Genomic DNA, 13,843 nt, shown 5'->3' with positions numbered 1-13,843 from the left:
CAGGCCCTTATCTCTGCTGTCACCTGTCCTTGTAATCAGCATTGAAAAGGAAGCCAGCAGAACAAGCAGGCAACGGCTGTCAATCCAAGCCTTCATGTCACGGACGCTCCGCAGAAATGGCATTCGAGCAAACAAAGCCCCGCTTTTCCTTGTTTCTTTTGGCCATGCATTTCAGGAAGGCCAGGGCAGATAGCCAGATCTCCTTAGCACCTTGGTTTGAGACTTGGAAAGACCGGCTGACCTTGGTTATCTTGGCTGACCCTCCGTTCCTGGGCCACACCAATATAGGGGAAATGCAGAGGCGTACGAGCTGCGGTTCTTTATCTATGAAACAGAGGAGTGGAGGACCACCAGCAAAAGAGCATTCTGACAAACAGGATCTCAATGAACTGGGAAACGCTGTTGTTATATCACCCAACAGCTTTGTACCAGCTGCTTGCTTTTCCATTTGCTGGGGCCTGTCATTATTTATGGACATCTCAGTATCTGTCTTTAAACGCAAGGTATGTACGCTGATTTTACTTCTGATCTTTTTCTTTTTTTTTTTGCCAGACTCTTTACTCGGAGATAGACCTCACAAAAACCTCAGATTCTTTGCTTGTTTAAAACGTGTCGGTTTTTTAAACAGAGTTCGCGGGGTATAAAACGTGCGATGCAAACAACATAAAAAATTTTCAGGAGAAAATCCAAGCAGGAACCTCAACCACTGCAGAACGGCAGTAACGAAAAGCAGCAGCAATAACGGAAGGCAAGGCAATTGTAAATGTTAGAAAAGTGACGACAAAGAATAATTATTTTAAAATGGCTATATACAGCAAAAACAAAAACACCACAGCAACAGTTATGGCAGTAGCACCATGGGCCTCTCGCCTATGTATTTGTGGAGCCGCTCCAAAGGACCTAATTCATTACACCTTATTCTGTCCTCTTTACACAGAGCCCAGATCTAAATTTCTCGGAGCATTCCCAAAGGGCCTAAATCTTTTTTCAGATCCAGAGAAGCTGCTCTTTCTCCTATCAGATGCCAATCGTGATGTTTCCTACAAAGTGTCACTCTTTGCTTTAGAGGCCAAGAAAATCCAAGCTAAAGCTGTTTTTAATCAGGGAATTTAACACATTTAATTACTAGCTTCTTGGGGGTCAGACTGATTTAAAGTTATTTCAATGTTATTTTACATTATTTTAATGATTTGTATGATAGATTGTGATGGCCTTCAGCCACAAACAATAAACTTTACTATCAATTATGGCAGTAGTAAAGCAAAAACAAAAAAAACCCCAAACCCTAGAGAATTAAAAAGTCCATTAGCCCCTCTGCATTTGGCAGATGGTGCATGCGCCAACTGGAAGCATCAGCAGGCATTTCCCACAGTTCCAACTTGGCTGTAGGACAGGTAGGAAAAGGGCCTGTCTGGAAATTGCTCCAAAGCTTGGGAATTCGTTGGCTGAAGAGGATAGAAAGATCTAATCTGTGGGGCTGGCTCCAGGTTTTGGGGGGGGGGTCCCCGGACAGAGAGGGCCAATGGCCTCCCCTCTGCCCACTACTAGCCCCCCTGCTCACATGCCACCCACCTGCCTCTGCATCCTCCCACCACCTGCGCTCACGGTAGGGTTGCCAACCTCCAGCTACTAGCTGGAGATCTGCTATTACAACTGATCTCCAGCTGATAGAGATCAGTTCGCATTGGACTCTATGGCAAGCTTTCAAGTTCCCCAGAAGTCTTCATCAAGCCAGATGCTACGCAATAAAAAAGAAGGGGGGGGAAAGCAGTTTTTCAGGTAATCGTGATCTTAAGACCCTCTCATGCCAGGATATGGTGGATCTTCTGGCCAGCACATGGACATATCGCTATGCTTTTGTTCGAAAAGCGCAGCACTGTTTTGGGGTGCCACAACGTCCGCTGGGAAACACCTCACTTGCCTTCATATTAGATGTCAAACACTGGGTAAGGAAACCCATACTTGTGATGCAACATTTTGTTCCGGCTGTTAAGCATCATCTTCTGTCTGGGCATTTGTGTGTGTGTTAAATGCCATCAAGTCGCGTCCAACTCAAAGCGACCCTATGAATCCATGTCCTTCAATGTGCTCCCTTCGGCAGCACATATACTAAAATTGGAACGATACAGAGAAGATTAGCATGGCCCCTGCGCAAGGATGACACGCAAATTCGTGAAGCGTTCCATATTTTTTCGTTGGCCAAATAAATTTGATTTTAATACTAAAAAAAAAAAAATGAATCCATGTCCTTCAAAACGTCCTATCCTTAACAACCTTGCTCGGGTCTTGCAAACTGAGGGCCGTGGCCTCCTTTATAGAGTCAATCCATCTCTTGTTGGGTCTTCCTCTTTTCCTGCTGCCTTCGACTTTTCCTAGCACGATTGTCTTTTCCAGGGACTCTTGTCTTCTCATAATGTGACCAAAGTACGACAGCCTCAGTTTAGTTATTTTAGCATCTAGGATCAGCTCAGGTTTGATTTGATCTATAACCCACTGAGTTGGGTTTTTTTTTTTTTTTTGGCAGTCCACGTATCCATAACACTCTCCTCCAATCTAATTACAGGTTACTTTTTCCTCATGGGTGTGCGCAATCAGACATGGGCGTGCTAGGGTTGCCAACTGCCAGGTAGTAGCAGGAGATCTCCTGCTAATTCAACTGATCTCCAGCCGATAGAGATCAGATCACCTGGAGAAAAATGGCCGCTTTGGCAATTGAACTCTATGGCATTGAAGTCCCTCGCCGAACCCCGCCCTCCCCAAAATCTCCCGCCGGGGGCGAAGAGGGACCTGGCAGCCCTAGGGTGTGTGCAGTCAGACATGTGTTGTGAGTTCCGTGCTGGGGACTTCAGGAACGAAGGGACATAACAGAGACCTAACTCTACAGCAGGAAAGTTCGCAAAAAGTTTGCCTGTCTGACTTTGGAAACGCTTCTGATTTTCTTGTAGGTACATCTGTCTTCTGGTGAGCGGTTTCTTCCTGGCCTGCTCTGCAATGAGGTGTTATGCGCTGCTAGTGCTCGTATCCGCCTTCGGTTCTGCTGCCGTAATCCATTCAGCCGGCCCACAACGAGCCCTCAAATGGGCATTTTCCTTTCAGATGAGCTGGCAGACGCTTTGCCACATGGGGCTGCATTATAAAGAATATTACCAGCAAGAAGCCGCGTGCATCAGGTAACAATGCTATAAACCTAGGACGCTGCTTGTACAACGTGTGCCGTACTTAATTTTAGGAGCAGCAGCTTGTTTAGGGGCTAGGGTTGCCAACCTCCAGGTGGTAAAGGTGCAATTTATATAAGCTACTGAAGTGAAAACATGTACAATATTGTACTCAACAAGGTAACCACACAACAAACTAACAATCAATATGTACAATATATACAGCAAGGAGCCGCAATAATTTTCAGGAGTCTCAACAGAGTAACAGTAGCAATCCAGCTTCTGTGTACAAAATTTCATAAGAAGCCACAATCTTCCATAGGGGTTTCTGTGTACGAAATTTCATAAAAAGCCACAATCTTCCGTAGGATACGGCCGTTTCAGATTCACAATAATATGGAATCCTTCTTCAGTCCTTCAAATATTGCTTCCAAAAAGCGTGCTGTCATGCACAAACTTGATACCATCCCACGTAGGGTAAGCATAAATCAGGTTACAAAAAGATGTCAGCAAAGGACATCACATAATGCAGCATCTCCAGGTATTTCCCAACCCGGATCTGGCAACCCTTCCTCTGGGTGACTGGGGGAGTAGGGAAGGTAGTCATGAATTTCCTGTGTTGTGCAGGGGACTTGACTAGATAGGGTTGCCAGGTCCCTCTTTGCAACAGGCGGGAGGTTTTTGGGGTGGCGCCAGAGGAGGGCGGGGTCTGGGGAGGGCAGGGGCTTCAGTGCCTGTCCCAACACCTCTGCCTTGCGCTCTGATTCATTTAATGAGCAATACCCTCACTCCGGGGAACCCCTTACACTGCATTTCCCATTATTCTTTGGGCCAGTTGCACACCTGCCACTTTCTCTGCTCTGGTTACAGATTCTCCATGGCTCTTTCTACCCTCATGCTGATGACGCAGAGGGTCACCTCCCTAGCTCTGGACGTCCAGGAAAGAAAAGGGAGGATGGGGGCACCAAAGACCTCCAAGGGGGGTCCTCTGAGGAGGTACCTGCTGCGAACATTGCCGTTTTACAGTTATCTGCTCTCTTTCCCCACCTTGCTGGGAGGCCCCCTGTGCTCTTTCCACAGGTTTCAGGCATGGGTAACGAATCCTGGCGTCCTACACCCCACACATCTCCTCTGGGCTGCCACGCGGACAGGCTTGGGTGCTCTGCTTCTGGCCCTCTTGAAAAACATTGTGAGGGGATATGCTCGCCCTCCGGACGGCCTGATGACTTGCTCCGACTTTGGCTGCATCCCCGCGCTGTGGACCTCCGCCCTGTTCTTCAGGCTGGCCTATTACTCTCACTGGATGCTCGACGAGAGTGTCTTCATCGCCGCCGGTCTGGGGCTGGAACTCGGTCGTGACCGATACGCCGGGACCACCAACGGAGTTCTCCTAGACACGGATATCTGGACCCTGGAAACGACCAACCGGATCTCTGTCTTTACCCGATCATGGAACAAGAGCACGGCTCAGTGGCTCAGGAGGCTCGTCTTCCAGAGGTGTCCTTCTCGTCCCCTGCTGGCGACCTTCGCCTTCTCGGCCTGGTGGCACGGCCTCCATCCGGGCCAGCTCTTTGGGTTTCTGTTCTGGGCTGTGATGGTGGAAGCCGATTACCGCATCCATCGCTTTTTCCAGCCTTTTGCCAAATCGCAGCCTTGGCGGTTGGTGTATCAGACCCTGACCTGGTGCCAGACGCAGCTGATAGCAGCGTACATTATGCTCGCTATTGAAATGCGGAGTTTTGCCATGCTTTGGCGGCTGTGTTCTTCTTACAACAGCTTCTTCCCACTAGTCTATGTCGTTTCACTCCTACTGTTAGCAAATAGAAGAGCGGGCAGCCCCGGTGTTGCCCCTCAAATATCCCGTCCTCCGTGGAGGGTTGATAAATGAGGTTTAAGACAGATATGAGATTTGAAGAATAGGGTTGCCAGGTCCCTCTTTGCCACCAGCGGGAGGTTTTTGGGAAGGAGCCTGAGGAGGGCGAGGTTTGGGAAGGGGAGAGACTTCAATGCCATAGAGTCCAATTGCCAAAGTGGCCATTTTCTCCAGGTGAGCTGAGCTCTATCGGCTGGAGATCAGTTGTAATAGCAGGAGATCTCCAGCTAGTACCTGGAGGTTGGCAACCCTAGTTGCCAGTTCCAGGTTGGGAAATACCTGGAGATTTTGGGGGTGGAACCTGAGGAGGGTGGGGTTTGGGGAGGGGAAGGACTTCAATGCCACAGAGTCCAATGGCCAAAGTGGCCATTTCCTCCAGGGGAACTGATCTGTGTCACCTGGAGATCAGTTGTAACAGCAGGATATCTCCAGCCACCACCTGGAGGTTGGAAACCCTTTTGAACAACCATCACAGCACGTTCTTCACTCGTGGAGCAAGTCCAGTTTTTGTAATTTGCTTTTCAGGCCCATCAGTGCCGTTGGGTTTCCTCAAGTTCTAATATTACTAAAGAGGAAGAAAAAAATTCTCTCTATCCACTTTCTCCACCCCATGCATAATTTTATAAACCTCTATTATACTCCTCCCCAGTTGTCTTTTTTGTAAACTTAAAAGTCCAGTCTTTCCCCATAGAAAACGTGCTCCAACCCTTTAATCAACTTGCATGCCCTCTTCTGCACCTTTCCCAGCTCTGAGAGCCAGTATGGTGTGGTGGTTAAGAGCGGTGGACTCTAATCTGGAGAACTGGATTTGTTTCCCCACTTCTACACACGAAGCCTGCTGGGTGACCTTGGGCTAGTCACAGTTCTCTCAGAACTCTCTCAGCCCCACCTACCTCACAAGGTATCTGTTGTGGGGAGAGGAAGGGGAGGTGATTGTAAGCTGGTTTGATTCCCCTTAAAGGTAGAGATAATCGGCATATAAAACCCAACTCTTCTTCTTCTCCTTCTCTGCAATATTCTTTTTGAGGTATAGCAACAAGAACTGTACTTGGTATTCCAAAGATGCCGTATACAAGGGTATTTTAAAATGGGCTGTTTTATTTTCAGTCCCTTTGCCTATTATTAGTGTTTTCAGTGTGCCAGACACACACTGCAATGAACATTAGCAGAACTTGGCAATATTTGGCCACAGTCCCACTTGGTTTTTTTGGGCAAGGTTGTCTTAAGTCCAAAATACATGATTGTGCCAATCTAGTGTGCACTATAGAAGGCATGCACTTCCCAATGGATTGGTGTAGGTTTGTGTCCCCCCTCCTCAGCAGACAAGTAGGAGCAGCAGGAGAAGAAGCAGGCAGGATGGCTGGCCTGCTTCTATCCATGCCAAAGTCACACCACTTTCTAGGCCCATAGGAATACTCCTTACCTAACAATGACCCATGCCCTGACTTGGATGACCCAGGCTAGCCTGTTAGATCTCCAAAGCTAAGCCGGGTCAGCCCTGGTTAGTGCGTCGATGGGAGACCTCCGAGGAATACCAGGGCCGTTATGCAGAGGAAGGCAATGGCAAACTACCTCTGTTAATCTCTTGCCTTGAAGACCTTACTGGGTTGCCATAAGTCGGCTGTGACTTGTTGGTACTTTGCACCCATGACGTTGAACCACAGCATCAAGAGGGTTGTATTTTATAAAAAGCCCACCAGATGGCAGCACGATGCAATATTTCAACCCAAGGCTGCCTACCTGAAGGGTTACCTGTGGGCGAAAACGCTTGGTCGCTTTGGCCTCCTTTATTCCCTGTTTCAGCCAGGATTCAGCCAGGATCGAACGCACGTTCAGCGAAAACGCATGCGTTCAATCCTGGCTGAAACAGGGAATAAAGGAGGCTAAAGCGACCATGTGTTTTCGCCCTATGTGAGCCATGGTCAGATTCAACACCTGCACCTGTTCCCATGACATGGTTTCAAGGCCTTATTTTACTGCCCTCCCCTCCCTGGACAGGTATTTTAATCAACAGCAGTGTTATTTTTTGTTAAAAAAAATACAGCCTCTAAAAGAAACAGTTTAGGATTGCCAAGACCATTGCTAGCAACATTGCTAACTAGGAGTAGGGTTGCCAGGTCCCTCTTCGCTGCCGGCGGGAGGTTTTGGGGGCGGAGTCTGAGGAGGATGGGGTTTGGGAGGGGGGGACTTCAATGCCATGGAGTCCCACTGCCAAAGCAGCCATGTTCTCCAGGAGAACTGATCTCTATTGGCTGGAGACCAGTTGTAATAGTGGGACATCTCCGGCCAACACCTGGAGGTTGGCAACCCCAAGTGCCTTCCTTGCTCTTACTGCTCTTGTGCACAAAACCCATGCCTCCTTGGTTGTGGCCCCCACTCTGTGGAATGGCCTACCTGAGGAGGTCAAGAAGGCTCCCACCCTTCTGTCATTCCGCAAACTGTTAAACAGAATGACTCAGGAGAGCATTCCTGCTAAAGGAATTCCTGCAAAAGGAATAGGGCTGTAGTAAACCACAGGCACCTTCATAAAGAGTTTATTTCACTATATGTTGTATTATCTTGCGTGTTCTGCATTGTTTTTAGGGTTGCCAGGTCCCTCTTTGCCACCGGAGGGAGGCTTTTGGGGCGGAGCCTGAGGAGGGCGGGGTTTGGAGAGGGACTTCAATGCCATAGAGTCCAATTGCCAAAGCAGCCATTTTCTCCAGGTGAACTGACCTCTATCGGCTGGAGATCAGCGGTAATAGCAGGAGATCTCCAGCTAGTGCCTGGAGGCTGGCAACCCTAATTGTTTTTGAATGTTTATTTATTTTATTGCATTTTTACCCCACCCTCCCCAACCCGAGGATCGGGCTCAGAGTGGGGTTGTAGTAAATGGAGTCTATTAGGAGGGAATAAAAATATATAATCTATTGAACTGTTTGTCGCATATATAATGCAGGGTCACACTTTACCATAGTGCTCGCTGTATGTATCATAATGTGTGTACTGTATTGATTGCGAATTTTTGTAATCCCGTTGCTGTATTGTTTGTAGTGTCTCTTAATGCTGTTTGCTTTATCCCTTTGTTTAATTCTAATGTTGTAACTCGCTTAGTCTCAGCAAGAAAAGCAGACTTATGCGTACAGTAAATAAACATATAAAATTGCAGCTTAAAGAGGTTTCTTTCCCCCTAAAAAAATCTCCGCCTGGATAGTGCTAAGTGTAACATGCGGTTTGCCTATAAGGTGTGTGTGTGTGTGTATGTGAGTATTGAACAGAATGTCATCTTGGTCTTGTGGCCACAAGACACATTAGTTTTGCATCACCCTTTCCTTTCACACAGCTATCTCTGAGCACGTACAGAGTGCCTTTCTCTTCCCAACCAACAACTCTCACACCTACAGAATTAAGGAATAGGGCATCCTTTTTGGGAAGAAAGCAGAGGCTCCCATGCAGGCCTGAACGTCAACTCCTTTCTCTTTAGAAAATAAAGCAATTGGCAAAGCCAGTGTGGTGTGGTTAGAGTGCCGTATTAGGGTCTTGGAGATCCAGGTTCAAACTCTCCACTCAGGCTTGAAGAAGGTTGGTTCTTATATGCCGATTTTCTCTACCATTTTAAGGAGAATCAAACCGGTTTATAATCTCCTTCCCTTCCTCTCCCCACAACAGACACCTTGTGAAGTAGGTGAGGCTGAGAGAGCTCAAAGAGAACGGTGACTAAGGTCACCCAGCTGGCTTCATGTGTAGGAGTGGGGAAACCAACTTGGTTCACCAGATTAGAGCCCACCGCTCTTAACCACCGTGCCATGCTGGAGTGATAGGGTTTTTTGCCCACTTTTTATTGGCAAATGGCAACACTATTCCTAGCTGTTATTCATCCTCTCTAAGGGCAAAATCACAGGATGCTCAATCAAACTCCTTTGTTTAGAGTTGCCACCTCTGGGTTGGGAAACACCTGGACATTTTTTGGGTGGAGCCAGGGAAAGATGGCATTCGGAGAAAGGAAGGACCTCAATAGGGTGTAATGTCATAGAGCCAAAGCAGCCATCTTCTCCAGGGGAACTGGTTTTGGTCATCTGGAGATCAATTGTAACAGTGGGAGATCTCCAGGTGCCACCAGGAGGGTCTCCAGATTAGAGTCCATCGCTCCTAACCAGGACACCACGCTTGCTTGGGTGACCTTGGGCCACTCACGCACTCTCAGCCTTACCCACCTCACAGGGCTGTTGTGAGGATAAAATGGTGGAGAGGAGAACAACGTACGCCGCTTTGGGTCCCCTTTGGGGAGAAAGGCAGGGTATAAATCAAATAAATAGAAAAATAGAAAAATAAAGCTCCCTTCATAACGTTCTGAGAACACAGTGGGAAAAATAAGTGGCTTTAAAAAAAGCTTTTACAACAGATTGCTTATGATGGCATTCCTGTACCAGCTAACCTTCACCAATGGTGTTCATTGCTGACTGCTCCAGAGTACCTGGTTTGTTGTCCACAACTTATGCATGGGCCAGGGGTTGTCACGGTACATACAGTTCCTCTCACTGGTTTGAGAGCCAGCGTGGTATAGTGGTCAAGAGTGGTGGTTTGGAGCGGTGGACTCTTAATCTGGAGAACCGGGTTTGGTTCCCCACTCCTCCCCATGAGCGGCGGACACTAACCTGGTGAACCAGGTTGGTTTCCCCACTCCTCCACATGAAACCAGCTGGGTGACCTTGGGCTAGTCACAGCTCTCTTGGAGCTCTCTCAGCCCCCACTACCTCACAGGATGTGAGTTGTGGGGAGGAGAAGGTGATTATATGCCAATTTGATTGTTCCTTATGTGGTGGAGAAAGTCGGCATATAAAAACCATCTCCTCCTCCTCCTCCTCCTCCTCTTCTTCTTCTTCTTCTTCTTCTTCTTCTCCTTGCTGGACCCCATGCTGGTCCATTTAAGAGAATGGTTGATGTAGACTGGATCAAGGTTCTTTTTTTTGGTTCCCAGGCTTGCCCAGCTCAGCTTTTAAGCTACTAGGAGGCACCCTATTTTCTTAGGGTACACTAGATTTAGAAATCACCCACTGGAAGACTCACAGACACCTCTGCCTATCAGCAAAGGACAATTGTCCCCTAGCTGCCAGTCCAGAAGTAAGAGAAGGGCACAGACGGTGAGGCAAAAGATTTGTTGGCTGTAGATACTGGACAACGTAAATCCTTTCAGCTGAATATCTGCTATCCCTGACTCAAGGTCAGGTCCCTGCACATGATTTTGTTGTACACCCAAAGATGTACACAACAGACAAAGCATGTATTTACAAAACATCTCTATCCTACAGAACCTAGTATGTTGGCTTTTGTTCCAGGCCCCATGGCCGCTTCTCTCTCCCCATTTTTTGTTATGGAGCTACAGGCCTTTATTGCATCTCTGTTTTGTCCATTCATGGGTTGCTGGATTTCGTCTGTCTCGTTTTACTTCCCTATTTTGCGGATTTTTATAGCGGGGTTGAGAGCTGCATAGTTGTAGGCTGCTGTCGGGGCTGGCGTCTGTCATTATCCTGTTTTAATACGTTCTGTTGCGTAAAATGCCCCCGGGTGATTTGGTCGAAAGGCACGGTATCAGATGTAGTGTGTATATCAACGCTGAGGATTGCGGAGCTGGGACTGGCTGCACGTTCTTGTCGACTGTACACATGCTGGCCAATCTGGGCTTAATGCCTTGTCATCCGGCTGGAGTATCCAGCTGGCCGCCACCATTAATCTGGGCTATTTTAAATGGTATTTTAAAATGTGTCATTGTTTTATTAAACATTTGGATCATGTAAGCCGCTCTGAGCCTGACCATCGGGTTGGGGAGGGCAGGGTAAAAATGCAATAAAATAAACAAATAAGAAAAAAAATACATGAAATGCCCCCAAAGTGGCTCTCTTGAAAAGAAAGTGGTTGCTGACCAGAAGAGTGAGTGGGTAGACAAGGCCAATGCGTACCCCCGCTATCAACGGTTGGGGGAGTTGCATAAACTTCTGGCTGTGGTCCAGGGCGTTTTGCAGCCCAGACATTTCACTTTATCTTCCTGATCCCGCCTCCAGGGCAGAGGCCTTCAAAGGACGTTGTGCAACCGAACTGTGCCCAGCTGCCTCCAGGAAGTGCACGCTCTTACCTTTCTGCATCGCATCCAAAGATATTCTCTGAGAACAAGATAACCTGCCCGCTTGCTGATTACCTCTTGTCCTGTGTAATAGGAGTAAACATCTACCTCCAGCTTTGCAGCTGTCTCTAGCCTCAGTAAACTATAACCACACTGATTTCCTAGCAGCATTCTCTAAAATATTAGTGTATACCAGTTCTCACCATGGAACAAATGGGTTTTTTTCAGTGGGAATCTCCATTGGGTAGCCAGTACCTCTGCAGATCCTTAGAAGGATGAAGAAGAGGAGTTGGTTTTTATATGCCAGCTTTCTCTACCTCTTAAGGAAGAATCAAGCCGGCTTACAGTCACCTTCCCTTCCTCTCCCCACAACAGACACCCTGTGAGGTAGGTGGGGCTGAGAGTGTGTGCCTAGCCCAAGGTCACCCAGCTGGCTGCATGTGTAGGAGTGGGGAAACAAACCCGGTTCACCAGATTAGTGTCCACCGCTCAACGTGGAGGAGTGGGGAATCAAACCCGGTTCTTCTCCAGATCAGAGTCCACCGCTCCAAACCACCACTCTTAACCACTACACCACCCTGGCTCTGCTAAGACAAACAGGGTTCTAGGGGCTGACCAGAGGTATAAAACCTCCCTGACAACCCCTTTCCAGTCTGGGGATTCCCACCCCCATTCCCTTCCTAAGAAGTATTCCTAAATGCACCCGCCTGTGTGTGGCTATTTATCCATTCTGTATGGGAAAGCTGGAAGCCGTCCAAACCAGAGATGCCGTGACTGGTAAACCAGATGCGGATGTTCTTATGCCTGGCATGAAGCCTACAATGTAAAGGCTTGATTGTTCTTCTTTTTCCTTTGTAGACAGTTTGGCTGGCAAACAGCAAACACTTCCTTGATGGCTTGGGTGCAGGTTTCACGGAGGAGAAAGGATGTTTACCAGATGTTTGCAGGCTCTACTTCTGTCCGGAAAACAAAGTACCTGCAGCGAACAATGCATACCTTACACCCCTCTTTGCAAAACACAGCAATTTTTTCCCAACAGCCAGAATCGTCGTTAGGAAATGAACATGCATTTTATGAAATGGATCCTTGCTCGTTGTCAATATTACAAGGATATCGCAGGCTGATGGGAGAAATTTGCTGGAGCCACCAAATCTTCCATCATCCTACAAGGGGAATTTTTAACCGTTCTTTCAGCCAGGATAGGTAGTAACCTTACAGCGCAACCCCTACATCACGGGTGGGGAACCTTTTTTCCACCAAGGGCCATTTGGATATTTATAACATCATTCGTGGGGCGTACATAATTATCAACTTAAAAATTAGCTGACCAAGCCCCAAGCAGGCAACTGCCCCAGATGACACCCCCACCCCGTTGCGGGCAAGCAGGCAGGCATCCTACCCGTGGCGCACTCGCCCACCTGGTGGCACAGGATGGTCTGTTGCACCAGCCGGGCGTAGCCATCAAGCTGCACGCCAGAGTTGCTCCTGCTCCACATGGTCGGGGCTGAATTCTACAGCCAGCTCCTGCTACCTCCACCTGCAGGGATGAAATGAGGACACACTGGCTAAGAACTCCCCCCCCCGCGCGCATTCTGGCCCTGCCCCCTTTAACCTCTCCATTGTTGCCACTTCCGCCCCCAGCCCTCTTGTAGTACAGAGGGAATACGTTTCTCCATGGCCCGGGTGGGAAAGGTTTAACACAGTTTCTTGGGCGGTCCTAGCAGCTCCATAGCTAACGACTCTTCTGCAAGGGGGGGAAAAGTTTCCTTTTCTCGGCAAAACAAACCCACATCCGCCTTGAATAGAGGCTATTCCTGTCTGCGGGTGGATCACCAGTCTTAGATCCTTTTGAGCTAGAGATCTGTCAGGACCCATGAAGGGCCAGACCAAATGATCTGGTAGGCCTTAAATGCCCCCCCCCCCGGGACTGATGTTCCCTACCCTTGCTCTACATAGAGTTAACTCCAGTCTAAGCCAATTGAAATCAATTGTTCTTAGACTTCTTTTATATTCTGCAAGGTTTCTGGACTGGGCTATTTATAGGCTGTTTCCAGGCCAAGGTACTTATGGGCTGTTCAGGCACTCCTTTTTTCACAATCTGCTGCAAGTGATTCCAACATGGACACTTCACATTGTACTATATTCCCCATAAAAACCCAGCAATGCTTTCCCCATAGTCAAGATCTCGCTACGTATTTAACTCAGAAGTAACTCCCATTCAGCCAAGGTTCTCTCTGCATATTTTGCCAAATCTGTCCGGTTTCTCCACCCCACCCCAACTAATTGTCTCGCTTCTTTTCCCCCCTTAAAGGTTATGCTCTCATTTTCTTACCCTGACCCATCATTCCTGTGCCATTCCTTTCCCAACCCCCATAAAAACATAAGAAAAGCCATGCTGGATCAGACCAAAGCCCATCAAGTCCAGCAGTCTGTTTACACAGCGGCCAACCAGGTGCCTCTAGGAAGCCCACAAACAAGACATAACAACATAAGAAAAGCCCTGCTGGATCAGACCAAGGCCCATCACGTCTAGCAGTCTGTTCACACAGTGGCCAACCAGGTGCCTCTAGGAAGCCCACAAACAAGACGACTGCAGCAGCACCATCCTGCCTGTGTTCCACAGCACCTAAGATAATAGGCATGCTCCTCTGATCATGGAGAGAATAGGTATGCATCATGGCTAGTATCCATTTTAACTAGTGGCCATGGATAACCCTC

The 13,843-nt window shown here is 48.0% G+C and overlaps 1 protein-coding gene and 1 non-coding gene across 2 annotated transcripts; both read left to right on the top strand.

Annotated features, from left to right (window-relative positions):
- Positions 1 to 857: 857 nt before the first annotated feature.
- MBOAT4 (membrane bound O-acyltransferase domain containing 4) lies at positions 858 to 5,043 on the top strand. The gene is made up of 3 exons (XM_056848505.1): positions 858 to 874; positions 2,946 to 3,170; positions 4,026 to 5,043. Exons 1-3 carry the CDS (start codon positions 858 to 860, stop codon positions 5,041 to 5,043), a joined length of 1,260 nt encoding a protein of 419 aa, XP_056704483.1.
- Positions 2,086 to 2,192, top strand: LOC130477211 (U6 spliceosomal RNA). Its single transcript, XR_008933302.1, has one exon. It is a non-coding gene; the product is annotated as a U6 spliceosomal RNA (small nuclear RNA).
- Positions 5,044 to 13,843: the final 8,800 nt, after the last annotated feature.

The sequence above is a fragment of the Euleptes europaea genome, chromosome 4 (assembly GCF_029931775.1).
Source record: "Euleptes europaea isolate rEulEur1 chromosome 4, rEulEur1.hap1, whole genome shotgun sequence".
NCBI lineage: Eukaryota > Metazoa > Chordata > Lepidosauria > Squamata > Sphaerodactylidae > Euleptes > Euleptes europaea.
Note: the sequence above shows the minus strand (reverse complement) of the source record. Positions and strands in the feature narration are given on the sequence as shown.